This window comes from Peromyscus californicus, unplaced genomic scaffold (genome assembly GCF_007827085.1).
Source record: "Peromyscus californicus insignis strain IS unplaced genomic scaffold, ASM782708v3 Scaffold_8__1_contigs__length_139910024, whole genome shotgun sequence".
Taxonomy (NCBI): domain Eukaryota; kingdom Metazoa; phylum Chordata; class Mammalia; order Rodentia; family Cricetidae; genus Peromyscus; species Peromyscus californicus.
In genome coordinates this window covers 4,688,366-4,712,397 of record NW_026294606.1, presented here as the reverse complement: position 1 = coordinate 4,712,397, position 24,032 = coordinate 4,688,366, and the positions used below count along the sequence as shown (strand labels likewise).

The following is a 24,032-nucleotide window of genomic DNA, read 5'->3' as shown; positions in this document are numbered from 1 at the left end:
GCCCAATGGTTTGAGAATCCGAAAGTTCTTTTAAGAAGGCATGGAAGGTCCTATGCACACTAAATCCAATTAAAATTCATGCTACACACATACATGTTGAAATCACAAGGACTATGGGGAAAATGTTAATAGATAAATAAGTTCTCCTTTTAGTTACTTGGAAGTAACAAGCCATATGCAGTGGATTGATTACAAAACGTTGTCTGCTGTGTCTGTAGCCACTCTGTCATGTTACTTCCCAAGAGATGAAGTCTATTTCCTTCCCCTAAAATCCAGGCTGGGGTCTCTAGTTAAGAGAACATCTCAAGAGAAAGTGTGTAGATCCAGGTCTAGTCAGGGACCTTTCCCATTCCCACTTTCCATGAGAAGTACCTCTACCAGGAAGGAGCAAGGCTGCAATAGCCTCCATAGGATGAGCAAGCCTAAAGACAGGGAAGAGTTTGTCCCAGCTGAAGGCATTCCAGATCAGCTTCCAGCTGAAGGCATTCCAGATCAACTTCCAGGTAGCCAGCCACTAATATGGAGGATGACCAGGCAAGACCATCCGAGCTGTCTGCCTGCCCATCCTTGTGCTTCTGGCCTCTTCCTTTCAGTTCTTAAAGACATCCTTAGGATGTAAAGCCACACTTTCCTTGCATATCCTCTAAAAACATACCACACTATAATTTGTCAACTCCCTGTCTTAAACCAGTAAGCCCTGGATGGTTGGTTTATTACACAGAAAAACTGCTATACCATGTGGCCTTTTCACTGATCTTTGTGTCTTGTTCGCCTGCAGACAGATGAAGCATGAGGGTTGTCTCCTCCAGGAGGGAAGTTTGATGGCTAACAGAAACAAAAAGGCCATTGATAAGCTTTCAGTTTCAAACTGATTTTCTCACCTTCTTTAATAAAATAATAGCCTGGACAACAGTCTTTGTGGCTAGGAAGGCATTTCTAAACTTCAACTAATGGCTGGTATTACTGGTAGGTAACACCAGTACACAGGCTCCAAAGACAGCCAGGTATGACTTCAGTGGAACTTCTGGAGGTCACAGGAGCTAGTGTCCCACAGCAGAAGCTGTAAGGGGCTTGGGACGGTTGACTCAGCCCTGTCTTCTGTACTCGGGACCATCCTTCTGAGGAGACCGGAGGGAGGAGAAGGAGTTGATCTGAGTCATGCCTTCAGGGGATGAGTGGAAATTAAATACCAGCACTGGACTCAGCCTTCTGGACTGGACTAAATTTAGCTTTTCCTTGTTTCTCAGTGAGTTGTAAAATTCACAGGAAAATAGATCAGTTGTACAGACTGTTATTTATTGAGGGTTTACTGTGTCCCCTTAAAATGTATTTCCTACTTGGAAATGAGGGAAGGGAGTCTTTAAAAAGCAGATTTTAGAAAAGAGAACATTAAGAAAACAAACCAAAAAAAAATTTTTTTAAAAGGTAAAGACATCAATCACAGCAGAAGCCAAGGAGGGACCCCAAATTTCAGGTGTCACGAAACTCCTCACCTATGAGGCCCCAGAGAAAGGAGAATGCTGAAACTCTTCCCTAGCTCTCTCACTGCTCAAAGGCGGACCCAGACAAGATTCTGGGAGCTTGGCGCCCCCTGGTGGCCACTCACATTTAGTTTTCAAGTACCTAACAATGGCACCCAGCCAGGAGGCCCCATTCCTCCACCATAACTTGGGCACAGCATCAGTAGCTCAGGGCAATTCCACACTTATTGTGAACTTGACTCAGGGGTAATAAATGTGAAAGCAGAGTGCAGGTGCAGGACACCCACAGGAAATGGCAACTGCATTTTATGTCTTAAATTTCAAACCGGAAGAGAAAAACCATTCCAATCCAAAGATCTGGAAACAGGACTCCCCCCACCCCTGAAATCTATTTCAGAAGAAAGCAAGACAAAATTGTAGAATACAGAGATGAGTTGGGTAGAGCTCAGGGGGATTGAAGCCATTTGGAAAAGCTCTTTGGAAAGAAATTCTGAGTAGATTTTTAGAGGAATAACTTGAGAAATTTAAATTAAAAAACCAGGTTTTAAAATTCATTGGATTATTTAAATCAGCCAGTATCTATCACAAATAAACTGCTTTATTCTTCTCACCCCGTTCCATGGCTTAAGTTATAAAATGGAAGTAAACGAACCCCAGATTCAGTCCCCCTGTACCTAATCAATTTCTATTGTTTGCAAGCATCTGTGTATTTGTACTAAAATGGTTCCACGATGTCACAAAAATCTATGTGGCAGGCAAGCCCTGTGCATTTGTTAGCTGTGATTATCCGAACAACCCTACAAGGTAGGTATTATTAATCACTCTTGTCAGCTGAACATCTGAAACAGTAAAATAATTAAACAAACATTAAGATTTGGAATAAGGATTAGTATTTTCCCAAAGCCAAACCTCTGTGTAATCATCTCTACTGCTTCTCGGAAGAAAGTGGAACAGGTCTTAAATGTCTATTTAACACAATGAAGATAATTCTGGGACCGAGAAAAAACATTTATGTAGGAACAGGACATCTTGCTGGAGTCAATAAAATACTTTCAAGCCGGGTTTGTAATGACAGATGCACAGCTCAGTAAAGTTATCCAAGCCACCCAGTCTAATTTTATACTTAATATAGATAAAGATACGATATGCAAATTCCATATCAATAAGCAAATAAAGATGGAGTGCACAAGAAGAAATAATAGTATAGCAAACCTAAAAGTAATGTTAGAGATTACAAGAAGATACCGGAACTAAGGATGTGTGGGTAGGATGGCTTCCCATAGGCTGGGAATAGATGGAAGGTAGCGGTGTCAAGGAAGTATCAGCACAGTGCAGACCCAGAGCGTTATCTCGATGACGGCCTTGGTGCCTCCAGACCCTCCTGTGACTGAGTTTCTCTCCCACCAGTGACAAATCATCCATCAGCATTTAAAACAGCTCTGATTTCCCCTTTCTACCAAGACTTGTTTGCAGAACTTTTATTTATACTAGTGTATAAGTGGCTGGTTCATATCTAAACAGTTCTTTTTAAAGGGGGATTGTATGGTTTTTGAGACTAAAATTATATCATTAAAACCCAAAATACTGGGTTTTCAGGGTGATTCCATGGGTAAGGCACTTGCTGCTAAGCCTGATGACCTGACTTGCATCCCCAGAGCCCACATGGTGGAAACAGAACCTATTCCTGCACATTATCTTCTGACCTCCACACGGCTGATGGACACATGCAAATAAATAAATAATAAAGCAAGAAAAAAATTAAGCCTAAATGTTTCACAAGATGTCCACACCATTTTAAAATCAAAAAGCAAAATTTCAATTCATTCTCATCATAACCTCCTGGCCATTTCCCCATGCTTAACCTCCCTTCCTTTGTCTCCCAGCCATGTAGCTCTGCTGATACAAGCCTCAGCTAACTCATAAAGTCTCCCAACTCCAAATACCTTGGGTATACCAGATATTATTTATGTCTCACCAGTTTTTGGGTAGCCTGAAGTTGTAACGAAGCGTTTATCGCTGCTATTCTGTTCATTCTCCATACCCCAGCTCCCAGCATTGTGTGCCCTGCACCGCTGAGACACAAATACCAATTTACTTTAGGCCCCCACTCCTCCTGTGTACCATTCTTGACAGGAGAGCAGTCCAAAAGCTGTTGGATGTAGCCCACTCAAGGGCCTCTGCTGGCATGTGGTGGGATTAGACAGCAGAGCTATGATGTGGGTACCCAGCATACAGTGCAGTGTGTTAAAGCAGGCGAATGTGATACTCTGTTAGGAAGGTCCCAAATCATTGTGGCCTTCTAACCCTGGTCCCACGAAGGAAATCTGAACTAAATCTGGGAATCTGATCTAGACAAGGCCTTCTGCCCAGAAGGGCTACCTCACAAATTGCTTTCCTGTGACAAATGCAAACAGAGCCAAAGAATTATGTTTAATCTTGATAGACAAACCATCCAAGCACTTTGCAGCATGTTTCCAAGAGTGAATCACACTGGAAGCAGCGTACAGCCTCCGATGACCTGTCCCACTCCAGTGAAACCTTAAATCACCCTGGCTGCCAGAGCCAGGGAGATCAGTCTGACATTGCTTCACATATCCTGAGCACAGGGCAGGATCAGAACTGGCAAGAGAGGTGATTTAAAATAACTTATATCAAGGTGCAATTATCAGACAAATGTGCCAATTAATTTCTAAAAACCAGCATGCTCTAAGTGACCCTCCTTGAGTATCTGACTTGCCTTCAAAGCTTTCTCAGCCCACTTTTCAATAGACTGCTCTAGAGCAGCACTTAAAATTCAGCCACATTTTCTTGCCAGCACAGAGAAGCAAAAAAAATCTGTTGATTTCATTTCTATCTCCAGGGAGTCTAAAGACTTAAAAATATAAAATACAGCCCTACATCTGAGCTGACTGCTGGACAGTAGGATTTCATAGAAGCACTTGTTGACTTTTCAGCCCCCACTTGCACCCACAATCCAGCTTTCATGCACAGCCCCTGCTCACCTCTCCAGGTATTATGGAATATTTGTCTATACTGTAAAGATGTGTCTCTGCCTAAGGCACCTTCTGGTTGGTTTAATAAAGAGTTAAATGGCCAAAAGCTGGGCAGGAGAAGATAGGTGGGACTTTTGGGCAGAGAGAGAGAATCTGGGAGAGGGAATCTAGGCATTCGATTTCTCCAGCAGACTTGGAGCAAGACAGATGTGCCGTACTAAGAAGAGGTAACTGAGCCTCGTGGCAGAATGTAAATTAAAAAAATACGGGTTAATTGAGTTATAAGAGCTAGTTGAGAAAAAGCCTCAGCTAAGGCCAAGCTTTCATAATTAATAATAAGTCTCTGGGTCATTATTTGCAGGTTGGGGGTTCAAAAATAGTCTGACAAGAAAGCTTGCTACAAATGGCGTCCAATGTGGAGGCACGAATATTCAAACACAGGGCCTGAGAAAGCTAAAAATATTCTGAACAAGGAGCCAGACATGGCTTTCTAGTCCTGCAGTCTCTCAGGAGGATCCGTGCCCAGCACAGCCACTAGCTGTTACCTGTGAGCTTGAGCCAGCCACCAGCACAAAATCGCATGGTGGATGGACTGGCCCTTTAAGATTTGGCTCTGGTAGAGATGGCCTCTACCCCTCACCACAGGCCAAGGTGAACCCACCCTGAGGGCATGCATGTAGGAGAGTTGACTCCACCCCTTTGCCTGAGGTGGGTAGCCCCAGGGGCCTGGACTAACCAGCTTGGCTACTATCCAGGCCCACAGCTGGGCCTTGGGTTGACCCACCCTAGCATCTACCCCATCCTGGACCTGCTGGAGCGGGTAAAGGGATCGGTCCTGTGGAACAAAAGACCTCCAAGACTCGTGGCAGCCACAGGATATCCCAGAGGAGTTCCAGTGAGGGTTCAGTGATGATGGTGTACCAGAAACCAGAGGCCTTAAACCAGACCAGTGGCTCATTGCAATAAACACTTGCCAGTAAGACTGATGGGATAAAGAGATGTACTATATGGCAGACTGAAGTCTCCATTGCCACCAGGACGAATGAAGAGGTGTCGGCGAAGCAAAGAGATTTTTCTGTTGAAGTGGCTTTTTGTTTTGGTTTGGTTTTGCTTTTGCTTTTGTTCACTTGCATGCTTACTTTGATTTGTTTCCTTTTTGGCGGTGGGAGACGTGGTAGGGGTGAGGGGAGGAAATGGTGGGACTAGGAGGTGAAAAGAACTGGGGTGCATGATGTAAAACTTCCAAAGAGTCAATAAAGTAGTTTTAAAAAAAAAAGAAAAGAAAAGAAAAAAAAAGATTTGGTTCCTGTGGTCAGAAAACACTGCAGATACACAAAAAATCAGGTCCAGACTAAGAAAATCTCTAAACAGATACAGCATATTTGAATATGCTTAGGTGCTCAAAGAAAAAAAAAAGACAATGGGTATAGACAGCCAAAATAAATTAATAAATAGTTTAGTTTAAAAATAATAAAGTCTTTAAAGAGAGAGTAAAGTAATATAAAAAACAAGCCAAGGAAAGATGGAAAATACACAGGGTGTCTGGATCCTGTATGTTGCTTTGTTGACTTTAAATTTTTTTAAATGCTAATAAACAAAAAACAATAGCTACTGAGAAACAGTGGATTATGGAAACTGCTAAATTAAACCAACCTATATATTTTAAGAACATCTTAACTTTAGAATGGAAGTCAGGAAATATGTTGTATTGGGGGAGAGGTTTTGCTTTTGTTTCCACAGGAAACTTCTTCAAAATTAATAAAGACCAAATTTAATTGAGGGAGAGCTCATGAAAATCTTGGCTACAGACATGAAGAAAAGAAAAACTACAAAACAGGTAATGTATAAGTTGATCCCTTGACATGGGAACAGCTCTGAGACTGGGTGAGATATGGTAAATCTTGTTGGCCACAGAGTCCTCATGACTTATTACATGCCATCCTTTCATATGGCATGGATAGAGGTCTTGTTAAACTGTACAAACAGACTTATAAAGTTAACAGGTGCTGTTTACCTGCTCAAGCATAGAACAAAAAACAGTAATCTTTAGCTAATTTGCGCATACGGCACATTCCATACTTGTGTTAAAACAAATATATATGTTACCTTTAAAAGTTTGTGTGTTTTCAGAAAAAAAGGACCAGACACCAATGAAAACAAGTAGCCTGGGTGATCCAGCCTCTCAGGATGCCTGTTGTTGCAGTTTCCTCAAAATTCTGCATCCAGAACAACTTCAAAGCTGCTAGTTGAGATGGTCCAGCCTGACAGACTACTCTAGCCAGAACTTCAGATAAGCCTTGCACTTTCCTATCACACAGAGACTAAACAAAAAAATAATACAGTTAGCTCTACCAGGACTTGACCATTGTCCCAATTTTCTCAAGGTCCCCTAGATATGCCATCACTCCCAGACAACAGGAAGCCATCTGGAGAATATGATGCCCACATTACCAATAGGTGGGGTGGATGGTTTTTAGTCATTCAGTGGATTATGGATGTTTATCATCATTTAGGGGGGTTAGTTACAAATTGTTGTTAGTCATGGTCAGAGAGAAAACTGAGTAAAGAAGATCTTGAGATTTAGGGTTCTTCTTCTGAAAAGAAAAAGGGGAGATACAGAAATGGTAGGATAAAAGGGTAGATTGTTGAATCTACTTTTAAACTAAAAAAAAAACTACTAGTCTTAAATATTTTACATTGGTATGGATTTCTATATATTGATACAAATTTAAGGTTATTTTTGTTATACTATATATATGTTCTACTCTTGTTTAAGATATTGTATCTGTGTAGCTCATTTAAAAATATAATGTATAATTAAGAAACACAGGTTAGTAGTTAGCCATCTATAACAATCAAATCTGTGGCCATGTTAGGTATGTTTTCAAGGTCAAACATAGATATATTTTAGAGAGATAGGTGGTCTTCAAACACTTCAGAGACCTACAGAATATGACATTTAAAATGTTTTAATAACATAAGGCTTTTCATGACAGTGATACATGTCTGCTCTTGGCAGTACCAATTTAAAGATGATAGGCATCAAAGAATCTTCATATGGGGTTTGCTTTCATTGTGGCAAAGCTAGCCATTGGGCAAGAAACTGCCCTTGCCTCAACTGCTGACAGTTTCTGTCCAAACTGGACCAGCAGGACATAAAGAAAAGTGACTGCCGAACTTTGCCAAGACAGGGTAGTCCTTCAGAAATTCTTGCTTCACAGAAAAGTCTGTCAGATATTCTAGACCTGTAGGCTAAAGATGGATGCCCCAATGTTACAGAGGAACCCTGGGTGACTGTCCAGGCAGCCAACTGTCTGTTGTTTCTATAGTTTTGGAAGCTGTTTGCTCTGCACTTCCTGCTTACTCAGGTACTATTATATCCTTCTTGGGTCTTTGATGGGATTGAAGACTAGATAGTTATAGTTACAGTTTTCCTTGTTACCAAATTCAGAAAAAGAAATTACAAGAGATGTAAGGTTTTTAGGTTGAGAGACATAAAAGCTTCATTTGTTTTTCCAAGAAGATGTTTTAAGGTCTAAAAAGATATTTTTGGGATGATAATATAAGTTATAATAGAAAATGGTTTAGGTATAACACTTTAGACTTGCTGGGTTGTGGTGGCACACACTTTTAAACTTAGCACTTGGGAGGCAGAACCAGGAGAATCTCTGTGAGTTCGAGGCCAGTCTGGGCTACAGGCAAAATCCAGGACAAGCACCAAAACTACACAGAGAAACCCGGTCTCAAAAAATAACAACAACAACAAAAAAAAAAAACAAAAAACAAAAAACAAAACCAAACAAACAAAAGCTTTAGACTTATCAAGATAGGATAGATAATACAGTAATTTCTCCAAATTTGCCAAATATAAATGGACTGGAAATTATAAATGTAATTCTTATTTGATAATTTTTCTTATTATATATAGTTTTACTTTATTAGAGTTAAAAATCTTTCCTTTTTATTTAGACAAAAAAGGGGAAGTGTTGTAGGATATTTGTATACTATGTGAAGATGTTTTGCTGTGATTGGTATAATAAAAAGCTGAATGGCCAATAACTAGGCAGGAGAGATAGGCAGGACTTCCAGGCACAGAAAGAGAATGCCAGAAAGAAGAAAGGTAGAGTTGCCAGCCAGAGATGGAGAGGAAATAGGAGGTACAAGATGGAAGAGAGGTAATGCCATGTGTAGAGCGTAGATGAATAGAAATGGGCTAATTTAAGTTATAAGAGCTAGTTGAGACAAGCCTAAGCTAAAGGCCAAGCTTTCATAATTAACAATACGTTTCAGTGTCGTTATTTGTGAGCTGGAAGCCCAAAGAAAAATTGGACTCCACTGTGGCTTGTTCTCTCTGTTTGGACGGAGTTTGCATTTGTATGCTGTTTCCTGAGCGGCTTGCACGCTTTGACTACAATCACCATTCTCTATATACTAGAAGATCTTTTTCTCTAAGACTTTAAAAAATATTGTGTGTGTGTGTGTGTACACATGTGTGTGTAAACACATTAACAAGTGTGCATATATGTGGCATCTCACCAAGAACCCTCTCCTCAAGACACTGATAAAACAACTAAGTGACTGTCCCTATGCTGAGATGCACAGCCTAGCAAGCCATGCAACCTGGAGCCAGGCAGACCCTCCACAGCAGGTGGGTCATGCACAGAAGAGCACCTTGATGGTCTTTGTCAGACACTGCAGGTTAGAGTCTAACTGAGGAGATTACAGCGGGAGACAGAAGACTGCTAGCGACTAAGGGTAAGCAGGGTGGGCGCACTTATCCTTAGAAAAGTGGGTGCTGGGAGGAAGGGTGGATCAGAAGATGGGACACACGAGCCAAGTGAGATCGAAATAGGTGAAGTGGAGAGGTCATCCACTGTAGTACTGAGTGGTCAGCCTGAGGAAAAGTGCAGAGGAAGCCTGCTCAGTGGAAGAGGCAGCCAGCATCAGGACGGGGAAGCTGACTGGCTCAAACCTGCATGGAGCAGGGGGCAGGGTGGTAATATGTGACATCACCTTCCAGATGAGGAAATGTCTGTGGGTGAACAACACTAGGGAGTTGTCATGTGTTGTAAGCTCAAAGGGACCCCTAGAGAGGGCCACCTGCTGGCACCCGCAGCTTCTGTGGAGAGAAGCAGCCAGCCCTCCAAAAACCTTCCAGGGTGAGGTTTGCCCTAACCATAGTCTCTGAGTTCTCAGACCACTGAGGCATGAAGCCGAGACCTATTAAAGATTATGGGTCTTGAGGGCTAGAGGAGGGATTCTAGCACCAGGCCGAGGTACGTTTGAAGTACAGGAGCAAACCCACTGCCTCTCATGGGTGATTACCAAGTGGACCAGACTCCTGAACAGGCCAGCCTACCAGGCCTCTTGTCTTCCAGGTCCTTGCAGACTTTAAGGGGCCCCTATGTCCTAAACATCCTGCTATTTCCTCACCACATCCGTCTGCTATAAACCAGCATTTGTCTATGAGAGCGGAATACCCCAAGAAGCCCTGTCTTAAGATCAGTATGATAGGGTCCCCACCTGCTAAAATCTAGACTGGAAGAGGGAGTGGTAACAAAACACACAGGCTGCTGTATGCTGAACACACTTCCAGCCTAGCCTGAGAGCAGGGCATGAAACAGGAGGGGTAAAAGACAGCTGAGTCACCAATGGCTGACACTAACGTGACACCAAGAGAGGTATCTGTCCCTCTTCATGGAGAGCAAGAGAAATCCATAGATCTGGTGGCCCAAGCATTACCCAAGCGCCTCTTTCCTTCTGCAAACACTCGCCAAGTCACGCAAATCAACCTTCCGGTTGGAGGGTCCCACGTGCGTGTGGATTTATGCTACTCCCAATCCCTAAGGAAGATCTGACATCAAACAGTCGGTCAGCATCACTGTTCCAGAATCTGCTTACATGATGCGTGGGCCGCACAAGGCAGCGGGGCACCGATTAGCTCATCTCTAATTATACAGGATTTACATTAGACAGCAAGTTTATTTTGGAATGCTGCAATGAGATGCAAGCAGTGGTGAGGATGAGGAGGCGGAGCTCTGGCTTGGCCTTTAGAATATAATGGCTTGTTGTTGCCATGGAAACCAGCACCCTGTGAATTCTCAGGCGCCTTATTCTATAATTATAAGAGATCTGATCAGGGGGGTGGGGATGGGATAATTTTTTTCACTTTATAAATTGTATTCAGCGACTGAAAATAGAAGGGCCCAGAGAAGGAAGTCTATTATTAACCACCCGAAATGCATCCTTCAAGTTCTGGGTGTGCACAGAATGCCAGGACGCAGCCAGGACCAACTCCTTTGGTGCTGCACACCAGTGAGACAGTCACAGCTGGATGTGGCCGCTGAGAGAGAGACTCGGCTGAATTTGAGGCTCCTGCTCTAGTCCACTCCTGAGAAAATCTCAGTTTACAAGATTTTCCTTAGTTAAGGGATTGTGAGGGTCAGAGCTAAGGCCTGGAAGCTAGCCCACACCCATGCATACTTTTAGATCACTTAAATAGACCAAAGATAGAAAAGAGCAGAGAAAGGCCGTACTAAATGAGGTCACATGGGGAAGAGGAACACTGAGGTCCAGGTGACCTCCCGCCCCCAAGTCTGTCTTCTTCAGGGTTAAGTTCAAATAGAGAGCAAGAGACATACATAAGCAAGCAGCTCTGGTAAGATGTGGCCCCTCCCATCATTGGCCCATCAGTGTCTAGGTACCAAACTCTCCTGAAAGGTTGCCTGAAGCTGACAGGATTATGTGAGGTATCTTTTCCTGAGGCAAGCACGCCCTCTGGCTGACACCAGCTTCAGCCTTCTCCCAGCTCTGTCCTGAGGACTTCAACAGTGTGACAGACAGAGAGGTACAAACATCTCCAGAGTGCCTTCCCTCATGCCAGGACCTTCCTTCCTCTCCAGTCTTCCTCTCTCCCTCATTCCCAGATCTGAAGTTCAGGTAGAAACCCACTCTAGCCAGCAGACCTGGAGCAGATAGGAGATTTTTTTTTTTTTAAGGAGGTAATGTCATCCACAGCTGGGCTCACTCAGGAAAGCTAAGCTAGCTGTGGGACAAAACCGTCATTCTTATCAGAATCCAACCACCCATTTCGGGCTCGCACTAGGAACGGAAAAGCTGGTGCTAACAACAATGTTAACTTTCACCTTGGTGCTAGCAACAATGTTAACTTTCAGCTGCCGAATGTCTAAACACTTGCAAACATTTTGTTGAGGTTGTATGTAGTTTCCCTGGAGTGAGCACTTTCTGCATTAGTTGATTAGTAAGGAAGTTCTGGCATTATGGAAAGTGTTTTTTCTAAGGGCTTTTCTTTTTAAATGGGTTATAGGCTTTTAAAACCGAAGCAAGCAGTATGAAGTACAGCTGTGTACATTAAGGGTACTGACACTAAAGTCACAGAAGCTATTTCTAAAGCTATTCAAATACTGCATCTAAAAAGAGTTCATCCAATTGCTCTCAAAAGGCAGGAAATGAGGGAGAAGAATAGAGACTGCTCCATGCTGTTCATGACCACAGTACCCTGTGGCTTCCAGTTAATAGTCTACTCCATAGTATCCACTGCTGGGTGGGGTTCATGTGGCTACAAGTGATGGAAGTTGAAGAGAATTACTAAAACAAGATTAAACATGTTTGTTTCTTGTTGAGCATGATAGCACATGCCTGTAATCCTAGCACTTGGGAGTCTGAGGCAAAAGAACGACATGATCAAGTCTAGCCTGGAATATATAGGGACATTCTGTCTCAAAAATAAATAAATAGGGGCTGGAGAGATTGCTCAGTGGTAAGACCACCTGGGTTCAGTTCACAGCACCCACATGGAGACTTACGACTGTCTGGAACTCTAGTTCCAAGGGATCCAACACCCTATTCTGGCCTCCAAGGACACCAGCACACATGTAGTATACTTACATACATGTAGATGCTCACATATATACATCAAATAAAAACAATATATATATACATATATATTGCATGTATATATATATTGGTTGTAGTATTAAGGCAACTCTACGTAGTTAAAAGGGAGGTGTATTTTGTGGGGTAACTTACAAGTAAAGGGATAGGTTACAGGGTCCGGGAGAAGTGAAGCGCAGTCCAGCGGTGTTCTCTGGAAAACTCTGCTCAATCTACCTCCAGTGTCCAGGATCCAGGAACCAAGAAAGCTGTCATATCTGGATCTCAGGTCTTCAGGGGTCCTCTCTCGGTCCTGCCTTATAGGTGTGACAGTTACTGAAGCCTCAATGGGGGTAGTACTTCCAGGTCAAAGCCGGAACAGCTACCCACTATATATATATATGTATGTGCATGTGTACATACATGTATCATATATACATACATGCCTCTATATACACGCACTCTAGATATATAGCATACAGAGAGGATATGGGGAATCCTCAGAGACCCAGGTCACTACCCTGTCTTCTCCATGACTTGGTCTCATCTTCATGATCCACCACTGTAGCTAGAGCACTGCCCTCACAGCTGTGTCCTCTTCCACACAGCAAATCTATACACCCCCAAGAGTCAGAACACAGTCACATGACCACCTTAGCAAGCAATAGAGTTTTCATTAGGTCCCTGGCCCACAGTTGCCAGGTACCACCCATCTGGTCTCTTTAAATCATCTGGTTACCTTGTATAAATCTGATTCTTTTACTCTCAATTATTTCCCCAGTAATCAAAGAGGTTTTACCAAAAACAACCTTTCAGGCCAAGTCAGTGTCTCTCTCTTGAAAGATTGGGAATCAAATGTGTCCCATTTATGAAATCCAAAGGGAGTTACCCAACTAGAAGAGAAAGGAGTGCATAGAGAAGTCGCCCCTTCTACTCCAGCCTTAGCAAACACCAGTGAGCACCCAGCAAGGCGCATGCCTTTGATCCCAGCACTGGGGAAGCAGAGGCAGGCAGATCTCTGAGTTAGAGCAAGTTCCAGGACAGCCAGGGCTACACAGAGAAACCCTGTCTAAAAAATCAGATAGGTAGGTAGGTAGGTAGGTAGGTAGATCGATCGATCGATCGATCGATAGATAGATAGATAGATAGATAGATAGATAGATAGATAGATAGATAGATAGATAGATAAAACAGAACAGTGAGTAGAGGTCCCTTCGTTTGGGAGCCTAGGGATCAGATGTCAGACATCCAGCCTATATCCAGAGTTGCCTTAGCTGGAAGAGGCCACCTTCCATTTTTTTTAGTACATGGTGAAGGCCAGGTTGACTCATAGCCACAGCATGAGTTTCCTTTTAAAAGGTTCTAGAAAGACCAGAACTAAACCTAAAAAGAAAGAGCCATATGTCCTGGCCACATGATTAGGAACTAAGGACTTCAGGGGAGCGTCTAAGTTCCCCTTAGGGACCAAGTTAGTACATTACAGAAAATAAATACCAATTAAAAAAAAAAAGCACAAGGACTCGCCATTTGGGTTCTAGTATCAGTTTGTCCATCCAGCATAGAAAGTGTTGTGAGCTCATTGCATGGCGACAGGGGCACTTGGGAAAGACTTCCTACCTGCAAGCAGCCACCCGTTCTGAGACCCTGGAGCTGGATTAACACAGGGGTAGCAGTCAGCTGAAGCATGATTGGAGTAAGAGCATGCAACCAAGATCCTGGAGCCAGACCCACAAGGGCATCTACAGAGGGAACCAGTGGCTGAAAAGGAGCAGAGAGCAGAGATGTCCATGATTTCAATACAAGGAGGGGACTCCATGACTTACCACAATGAAGATGAAGGAAATAGAACCATAGTTGGGAAGAAATATCACACGGACTTCAGCCTGAACTCCCCTCAGGTCCCAGGTCCTTGTGATTTCTGTCACAGGGCATGGTATAGAAGTGTATAGAAGAATGCACAACAGAGCAGACTCTCAAGGGTGAGAGTGGACAAAGCCAAACCCCACTGTGTGCATCTGTTTTCAGGCAGGCTTTATGCTGCTTCTAAAGTCACTGACCACACAGCCTTTCTCGAGGGGCCTTGTCAGTGCAGGTGGCTTGGTTGGATTCCTAAGGAGAAGGCAGGTTTTTGGCATTGCTTCTTACCAGAAAGCCTCCTGTGGCAAGATAATCTAGTAAAGTTTAAGGCCCCAGAGCTGGGGTTTGATAGCTATTTGTTGGAGATTTTCCTCGCAGTTCAGGATGCCAACATCACCTCTTGGGGCCAGAGACAAGCCCATTCTTCTGACCAGTAGCTGGAGCCCTGGAGTTTGGTCCTTGCTGCTGCAGGTTGTTGACTGCAGAGGAGAGAAGTACAGCCTAATGTCCCCCAACCCTGATGACATCCCACCAGCTGCCCAATGAGAAGACTAATGCAAAGCAGACTAACTGGAAATAGGTGAGTTAGAGCATCAATGCCAGCACTGACTAAGGAGCTGGGCAGTGGCTCAGCCCATAAGACGTTGGGTGCAGGGCTCACCTGTAACCCCAGAGGTGGAAAGACAGAGATTCCTGGCCAGCCAGTCTCGTCAAAACAGCAAGGGACAGGTTCAATAAGAGACAGACCAAAAACACAAGTGGAGAGTGATTGAGAAAGACACCCAACATCAACCTCTGGCTTCCACACTCGTGCTCACACCTACACACACAGAGAACTTAGGTCTTATTAGAAAGATGTTGGTTTATATTATTGAGGCCCATCACAGACACCTCTCTCTCTCTCTCTCTCTCTCTCTCTCTCTCTCTCTCATTCTCTCTCTCCTCTCTCTCTCTCTCTCGTTCTCTCTCTCTTCTCTCTCTCTCTCTCTCTCTCTCTCTCTCTCTCTCTCTCACTTTCTCACACACACACACACACAGATACTCACACACACACATACACACACTGTCTCACACACATACATTTATACACACATTCTCTCTCACACATATACCACACACTCTCTCACACACACACACTCACACACATACTCTCACACACATACACTGTCTCTCACACCCATACATACACTCTCTCACACACACATTTTTGGTGCAATTTACTAACACACACACTCTCTCACACACACATACTCTCTCTCGCACATACATGCATACACACACACACACACACACACACACACACACACACAAGCACACCTTTCTTGCTGATAGTATGTTTTAACCATGAGTGAGACAATTCGGCCACTTTCAATCCAAAGCCACTTAAGAGAGACACTGACTGAAGCTGTCTCTAGCACAAAGTCAGGGAACAGCAGAGGGACCCTTCAATCCAGCTCAGTCAGATGTTCGCGGGTGGATACACAGGTATGTCCTGGTGGGACAAGCCCGCTGAAGCACGTGAATGGAGAGAAGAGCTGTAGCCGGCTGAGCTGATGAAAAGAGTATATCTCCATGACAACAGTCATCTGCCAAGCTCCATGGCTGATTTCACAACAGAGCACAGCTGTCACTCACATGGCCTTGCTCACTTGTTTCTAGAGCCTCAGTGTGTCTCTTCAACCAAGGATGGCTCTCTGCCTACAGGCCCAGATCACAGATGTGTGAGCCTTGTCCATGATCTGAGAAGACAGTATTTCCATTGTGTGTAGACAGAGCAAAAGGACCAGATAGGCCAGAGGGAGATCCCACTCTGACAAGCCTGTGAGTTCCTTTGCAGAATGCTGCCTTCAGAGGGCAGAATGGCTGTACATTGTGTCTGTAATACAGAAGTGGCCTTAGTTCAAATCCCAGCTCTAGAGGCCTTTGGACAGCAGCAGTATCCTCTGTAATGGGTGGGGAACTGGGGTTTAGTTTCTGAAGGTTTATCCTTGAGTTGAATCAGCCTCCTTCCTCCAAGATTCTGTGACCCACCCACTACCCTCTGCATAACCTCTGCTCACCTCAACTGCAGTGACATGTGGGCCACATGTTGTCACAGACTAGGGTGACCTCCATCTGTTAATAGTTCATATGTCTGCAACAAGAAGAAGGCAATTAACAAGAGGCAACCATAACTTACAACCAGCAAAATACCTTGCTCTGGAAAATTCACAAAGCACAGTGGACTTGCAGACCAGGACTGTGGGTTCATCATGAAGAGGAAGTTACTGTTGTCTGGAATATCCAGAGAGACTTCAGCTGAGAGACTGCAGTGTGGGGGTGGGAGGGGATATGTGAGAAGATGCACAATGAGTTCTGTAGCTGGAGTTTTTCTGCCTGGCCCACAGTCAGGACAAATCTCTCTCACCTGCCAGTCCCAGAGCCGCTCAAACCCGACCAAGTAAACATAGAGACTTATATTGCTTACAAACTGTATGGCCGTGGCAGGCTTCTTGCTAACTGTTCTTCCAGCTTAAATTAATCCATTTCCATTCATCTATACCTTGCCACATGGCTCATGGCTTAGCGGCATCTTCACATGCTGTTTCTCATCATGGCGGTTGGCAGTGTCTCTCTGACTCAGCCTTCCACTTCCCAGCTTTATTCTCCTCCTTGTCCCGCCTACACTTCCTGCCTAGCGAATGGCCAGTGTTTTATTTATTGACTAATCAGCAACACATTTGCCATACAGAACATCCCACAGCAGAGTTCCGTATTTTGTCTGTGTTTAGAAAGTCATCCCCACCAGCACCTTTGTATGTAACTGTGCTTTCCTGGATGTGCATCGCATACAACAGTCAGGTATGCTCAGCCTGTTGACATTGCCTATGCAACCTTGGGATAAAGGATGGAACACAGGCATGCTGCCCTCTGCTTTATAGAGCATCAACCCAACCTACAGCCTACGGGGCAGGACACAGGCTTCTCAGCACATTCAAGAACCACACAATTGAGTTATAAAAAAAATCATTAAAATTCTCATAATTCCTTAATAAGGATATACACACACACGGGTTGTGTTGACCCATAATCGTGGATCTCTTCATTACAACCACCTGGAACTTCATGTTAAGATTCCCCTTCTCTTTTGTTTTTCCCTGATGCACGAATGTGAGCATCACCCCAGACAAGGCAGTGTTTAGGTTTTCCCACTGAGACCTCTGACATAACCTGAGCATGCTTCACATATTCTTTAGATATTTTTACACAGTGTTTTGTTTTTTAAATGAATCCATGAAGACATACAATATTACACGTTTGATAACCACATTTCATTACTAATAGCATGTAAATGATTTCTAACATGCTGCTACTGGAAGCATGAGCATCCTTGTGTATGTGTAGATATACATTCATGTGTATATCTATGACTAATCTGAACCATGATAAGCTAAGACCTGAAACGGTTTTTGCCTCAGGGGAGAATTGCTGAGTTATAGGGCATGCTACCTTCTACTTTACAGAGAACATGCTTCTAAAATTATTTTAATAGAATTGAGAGGAGCTTTTCAGATGTCAAAACAGATGCTACGAAATAATATAGAAAGATGAGATAAAAGAAAGTTGGTTATTAATCCAAAATTTGACAAGCATTTAAAAAGCCTGATCTCACTTATGAATATAGATGTAAAACTCATAAATGAAATATAAGCAATTCAAACTTAAAAGTGCATAATAACACACCATTACCAAGATGCCTTTACTCTGGGGATGCAAGCCTGAAAATTAAGAAAAATGCATGTAATTTACAAAATGAGTCAAAACATAAAAATAGATGAACGTCTATCTTAATCAGAACAGAAAAGACACTGAGAATATTCAGAATTGATTCCTCTTTTAAAAGCCCCTTCGTGAACCAATACTAGAAACACGGGTTCCTAACAGGATGAAAAATATCCGCACTAACTAAATTAAGAATAAGAAAAGATTACTTCAAATATACTCAGACGAGCTCTAGGGTTTCTAGTCCATATACTTTTAAAGAAAATGAGGTGTGAATATTATAACAACACAAAAGTTAGAAAAGTTACTTTTGTAGAATTCCAAATGACTTTTCACTTAGACAATGTAAGACTAAAATCTGGCCTCATGAAGTCAGTACTGATTGGCACTGTGGAAAGTCCACAGTGACGCCTGTTAGCATGCACAGCTGACAAGGACACCCACCCCACGGATGCTAGCTTTGGGCACAAGCAGCATGGAATGGTTAAAGGAGTGGCCAACTTCACCTCCCAACTCTGAGAGATAACTTGGACATCCTAGGGAGTGAGACTGCCACTTACCTCACCTCTTTCCCTTTGTCCCAATCTTCCTCCTTTTTCTCTGCAAATGCCGACATCTGAGTTCATATGCTTGAACTGCACGTTGGTCTAACATTATTGTAGATAAACCTTTGTTTCTGTAGGCCAGCTTTCAGCAGCTCAGGAACTGCAGGGGAGGCTTGGAGTCAGCGAACTAATTACTCACATAATTGACTTTTTTAATCTGAGGGAGTAAAACTTAATTCTCTGGGGCCAGCGAAAAAGGGAAACACACACACACACACACACACGCACGCACGCACGCACGCACGCACGCACGCACACATGCAATACAGACCTTCAGCATGTCAGGGTCCCTATCGTTTATTTCTTTCCTAACCTCTTTCCTTCTACCTCTTTCTCGATGTTTTCCTTCTATATAGCTTTATTTTTCCCTTACAGCTTATATACCACAGCAAAATCTTTCAAATAGTATAAAAATTACAACGTTGTTACATTCTACTTTTTTGTTATTTTTTGGTTACATTCTATTTTTAAAGTGAATGATTATGATGAATACAAGTAACAAGTAATATGTTTCTCATTTCCCTTACAGGTGAAAAACAAATTATCCCCAAGGACCCACAATACATTCATGTCTAAGCAACTTGTTAAAAATTAACAAAGTGTGAGCAAGCAAGGTATTTTTCTCAGCCAGTTCTTTTACTGGCAGACTGTATTTTGCTGTCTTTTACAAAGAAAAGATCAATCACTTTATTATTTATCTCAAAAGGTAATCTTATAAAAAAAACTTAAAAGAATTATAAATCTAAATTTTTATATGAAAAACAATTAGTCATTTCCACTTTAAATCCTCAGGTTTCATAGCCACCCATCAACAGTTTTTTGTTTGTTTGTTTATTAAATCGTGTCAGGAAGCCGAGGGCAGAAATGGGTACAAGGAATTAAGCATCACCTTTGATCACCAACCCATCCTAGCAGGAAAGGAATGTCAGCCAGCAATAGCCAGGCTGCCATTGGTTTTGTTCCTTGACCTCAATGAGTCCTTCGCTCAATTATTAAAAGTGTGCCTCTATAAACTTTAAATTGTTCCCCAAGATTTTCTACATCAAAGCCATTAACAGAAACGTCTTCACCTAATTTTACTAACAATTCTAGGTGTCTAAATTTTTTCTAAGGATGATGGTTGAGTCATCTGCTCCAGCAGCAATGCTTGGAAAAAGCCTATCATTATTATTAAGTACCAGTAACACTGACCAGTGAGGGGCTAGAAACCCCAAGAGTTTTCATACAACCCACAGGTTATAAGGGATGTGGTGAGCGTGAGGGCAATAAGCAGAACTGTGCTCCATAACAATATGAGGTCCTCAGGGCTCTGCCTCTCCATGGCTCACTCAGGCTGGTTTTGCTGACTGCCCAGCCACATCCTATGCATTCCAAAGCTGTTTGCTGGTCTTCTAGTATGGCCCCAACAAATTTTCATCTCTTGTTCTCATATATAGATACTGCTTTTTGCTTCCTGCCTATTTAAAACAGAAAGTAGCCTGTCTACTTATCCACCTAACTACTGAACCAAGACAATTCACCTGTGGTGCAGCCAGTGAAAGACATGCCATTGCCAGGAGGCAAGGCTTTCCTAAGTGGCTTTTTCCAGCAGCGCTAGCCATGAGCAGCCATTGTGCCAAGGATTGAGAAAATTTTTGCCCCCATACATGCCCACAGGACAATCTGATGAAGGCAATTCCTCAATTAACATTCCTTCATCCCAAGTACACCTGGGTTTGTGTCAAGTTGACAAAAATAAAAAATAAATAGCCAGCACTGTCAGCAAAGGAATACACTGGACAATTAACAAAATGGTGTGCCAAACCTACGTCTGAAAAAATTAAATGATGCCCCAAACCAACAACATGGAAGGGACCGTCTTCAAGATGTGAACAAACAACGTGAAAGAAGTGGGGGAGGAAGAAGCTGCTAAGAGCAGAGAACAGAGCTCAGGGCTTCCAAGGGAAAGTGGCCTCGCATCTGTGCACTGGGTGGTCCCCATGGGCCTCTCTCACCTGTGGCTAACTAGTTTATAAAAGCAAATATTTTAGAAACTCTAGAAAAACAAACAAGAAGAAAGAAAGCTAGTTGACTCTGAGCTTGTTTTAACATATATAGCTGTGTAAACGCCTTTCCTTAAAAGGTAAGATCTGGGGGCTGGTGTTTATTTCTCTTCACAACCAGCAACTAGTGGGATACTGAAGTAGAAGGCCATCCTGTTTTGTGCATGCATCGTTCTGTAGATTGGAGGAGGAGCCTCTACATGAAGCATGTTGAGATACAATGCATGATCTCAATCATGTGTTTAGCATGTCTCAAATGTTTTAAAATGCTTACCTGACCTATTCACATTTTTCTGAGATCTCTCTCTCTCTCCTCATCTGTGTGTGTGTGTGTGTGTGTGTGTGTGTGTGTGTGTGTGTGTGTGTGTTGCTTGGAGCCCTACCCAAAGCTTTACCATACTAGGCAAACACTCTACCACTGAGCCCCACGTCCAGCCCAGAACAGTTCACTAAAATGCTGCCTTCCAGTCAGGACTCCCTAAGTCAAAACTGAGCGCTTCCTGTGATGTGCTGGGTGTCTGTAGCATGAATCTTAAAAGTTCTTATTAATAAAATCAAACCTGAGGCCAGTTATTGGGGTGAATGCTGGAAGATCAGAGAAGCAGAACAAGCCACAGCTACCTCACCTTGCCAGTTCCTCAGCTGATCCTGTTTCCTCAGACTGGATGCCTCTCAGCTGAACTTTGCTGCTCAAAAGCCTAAAAGCTTAACCAGTCAAAAGCTTCTAGTTTCTGGTCCTCACGCCTTATATACCTTCCTGTTTTCTACCATCACTCCCTGGGATTAAAGGCTTGCTTTCTGGGATTAAAGGCATGAGTCACCATGCTTGGCTGTATCCTTGAACATATGGATTTTTGTCTCTGGAATGCTAGGATTAAAGGCGTGTGCTACCACTGCCTATCCTCATGTTTAATATTGTGGCTATTCTGTCTCTGACCCCAGATAAGTTTATTAGGGTGCACAATTTTTTGGGGAACACAATACCACCACAGGTGTCTGTGCTCAAGTCACTTTAGAGCTTTGCCAATACTCCATGACAGATTAAAGTCTCTTATTATGTTGCAAGTATATAAAATCAAGACTCAGTAGGGCTGGAGAAATGACTCAGCAGTAAAAAGTCCTGGCTGCTTTTCCAGAGGACCCAGTTTCCACTCCCAGCACTCACGTGGCAACTCACAACCATCTATAACTCCGGCTCCAGGAGATCCAGTGGGACTACACACATGGTACACAGACATACATGCAGGCCAAACACACATCTCTATAAAATATTTTTTTATTTCAAAAAGAATTAATGATATTTTAAGTCTAATAAATTACTTATATCTTATGATATTGAACTTGTTCTCCTCCTTTTAAGGACAATTTTCCTTGAACTGTAACTAAAGTGTATGTAATATTTTAGAACAGGACTGCAGCCATTTTGTGAAGAAACACTGGTACTTCCATAAGAACTCTATAGGTTGCTCACACTATCTTTGAATGGATCAGATAAAATCTTAATTATAAAGATGATGCTGCCTAGATGATAATTCCATTGCCTCTGGGATATGTGTTTTTCACAGGGCAGTTAACCTCCTAATTGCTCGGACATGCATGAACTCCATTATGAGTTGTATGCTCCACTGGCACTACGTACATTGAGTTTAATTATTATTCAGATGTCATTTTCAAGATTTCACTCCAGCCAGCACTGGAACAAAAGTCATAACCTATTCACAAAGATATGAAAGCAGAACAGCAGAGTACAAATTTGAGGTGAACCCTCTTCACCGGAAGAGTGAGCAGCAGGGTGACCTTTCTTAAGAATGAGCAAGTGTTAAATGAGATTGCAGGAATAAGATGCCTGAATCATAAAATAACATACTGTAAAAATAATTCAAGTCCAGAAAAGCATAAAGAAAGTTAAAGCCACTGCACAGAGTCTCAAATATGATAGAAACCGATTGAAGCATATACAGTTAATATGTGCCAGCTGCCCAGTGATTCTTCCAAGATTCCCCTGAGGCCTGAAACTAAGAGGGATGTTCTAAAACTGTGATAAAAGAGCAGCAGTCAGGCCAGGTGGGGTGGGCACAGCTGCTCTCAGGCCAGGTGGAGTGGGCACAGCTTCAGTCACACCAGGTGGAGTGGGCACAGCTTCAGTCACACCAGGTGGAGTGGGCACAGCTTCAGTCACACCAGGTGGAGTGGGCACAGCTGCAGTCAGGCCAGGTGGGGTGGGCACATCTGCAGTCAGGCCAGGTGGGGTGGGCACATCTGCAGTCAGGCCAGGTGGGGTGGGCACAGCTGCAGTCAGGCCAGGTGGGGTGGGCACAGCTTCAGTCAGGCCAGGTGGGGTGGGCACATCTGCAGTCAGGCGAGGTGGGTGGGCACAGCTGCAGTCAGGCCAGGTGGGGTGGGCACAGCTGCAGTCAGGCCAGGTGGGATGGGCACAGCTGCTCTCAGGCCAGGTGGGGTGTGCACAGCTGCAGTCAGGCCAGGTGGGGTGGGCACATCTGCAGTCAGGCCAGGTGGGATGGGCACAGCTGCTCTCAAGCCAGGTGGGGTGTGCACAGCTGCAGTCAGGCCAGGTGGGGTGGGCACAGCTGCAGTCAGGCCAGGCGGGGTGGGCAAAGCAGTCAGGCCAGGTGGGGTGGGCACAGCTGCAGTCAGGCCAGGTGGGGTGGGCACAGCTGCAGTCAGGCCAGGTGGGGTGGGCACATCTGCTCTCAGGCCAGGTGGGATGGGCACAGCTGCTCTCAGGGCAGGTGGGGTGGGCACATCTGCTCTCTCCCTCAGCAGTAATAGTGGAGATGATAAAGGATTGGGGTCATACTCACTCAGACCCAGACCTGTCTTAAAGAACATCTTAAGACAGGTTTGGTGGGGGTTTGCATGCTGGAACCCAGGGAAGCCTTTCAGGGGATGTCTAGATGCTGCAGTTGTAGGACACAGGCTCTGCAAGTCTACTTACCTGAAATTTGGCTCTTTGGGTGCCTTGTGAAGAGAAATCCCAGGTCTTCGACCCCATAGTGATGAGGGTAATGTGACATGTTTTCCCTACCCTAGGTTCTATCTCCTTGGGCTCACAGCTAAACTACACATCCCTGCTCCTCAGCAATGGGTTGCCCTCCTGTGCTGGGCTCTGAGCTGTGATTTGAGAGCAATGGTAAGGCAGTGCTTCTTGATCTCACCTAAAAGCTCTCCCCCATTTTACTCTCCATTCTCCCTTCCTCTTCCAGGGGAGACTTGAAGGCCGGCTGCTAACAACAGTACCACAGAACAGTGGCCAGAATCTGATTCTGAGTCCCTAAATGAGTGGACTCAGATTCTCTTCCTGATGGCCTGTACTAAGAAAGAAAGAGCCCCTCGCTGCTGGGCTACCATTATGGGGAGGTTGCTGGTCATAGTAACAAG

At 43.7% G+C, this 24,032-nt stretch overlaps 1 protein-coding gene across 2 annotated transcripts in view; it reads right to left on the bottom strand.

Moving 5' to 3' along the window:
* The window catches only part of Agtpbp1 (ATP/GTP binding carboxypeptidase 1), a 268,316-nt gene that overhangs the window by 62,379 nt on the left and 181,905 nt on the right, over positions 1–24,032 (bottom strand). Inside the window, exon 27 of one of the 2 annotated variants that reach the window (XM_052727755.1) lies at positions 18,670–18,691. The exons of the other annotated variant lie outside the window; for it this stretch is intronic. Within the exon in view, the coding sequence (XP_052583715.1) occupies positions 18,685–18,691 (7 nt within the window). The 3' untranslated portion in view covers positions 18,670–18,684. Of the gene's footprint in view, positions 1–18,669; positions 18,692–24,032 lie in introns of those variants that run through there. 2 annotated transcript variants of the gene reach the window in all.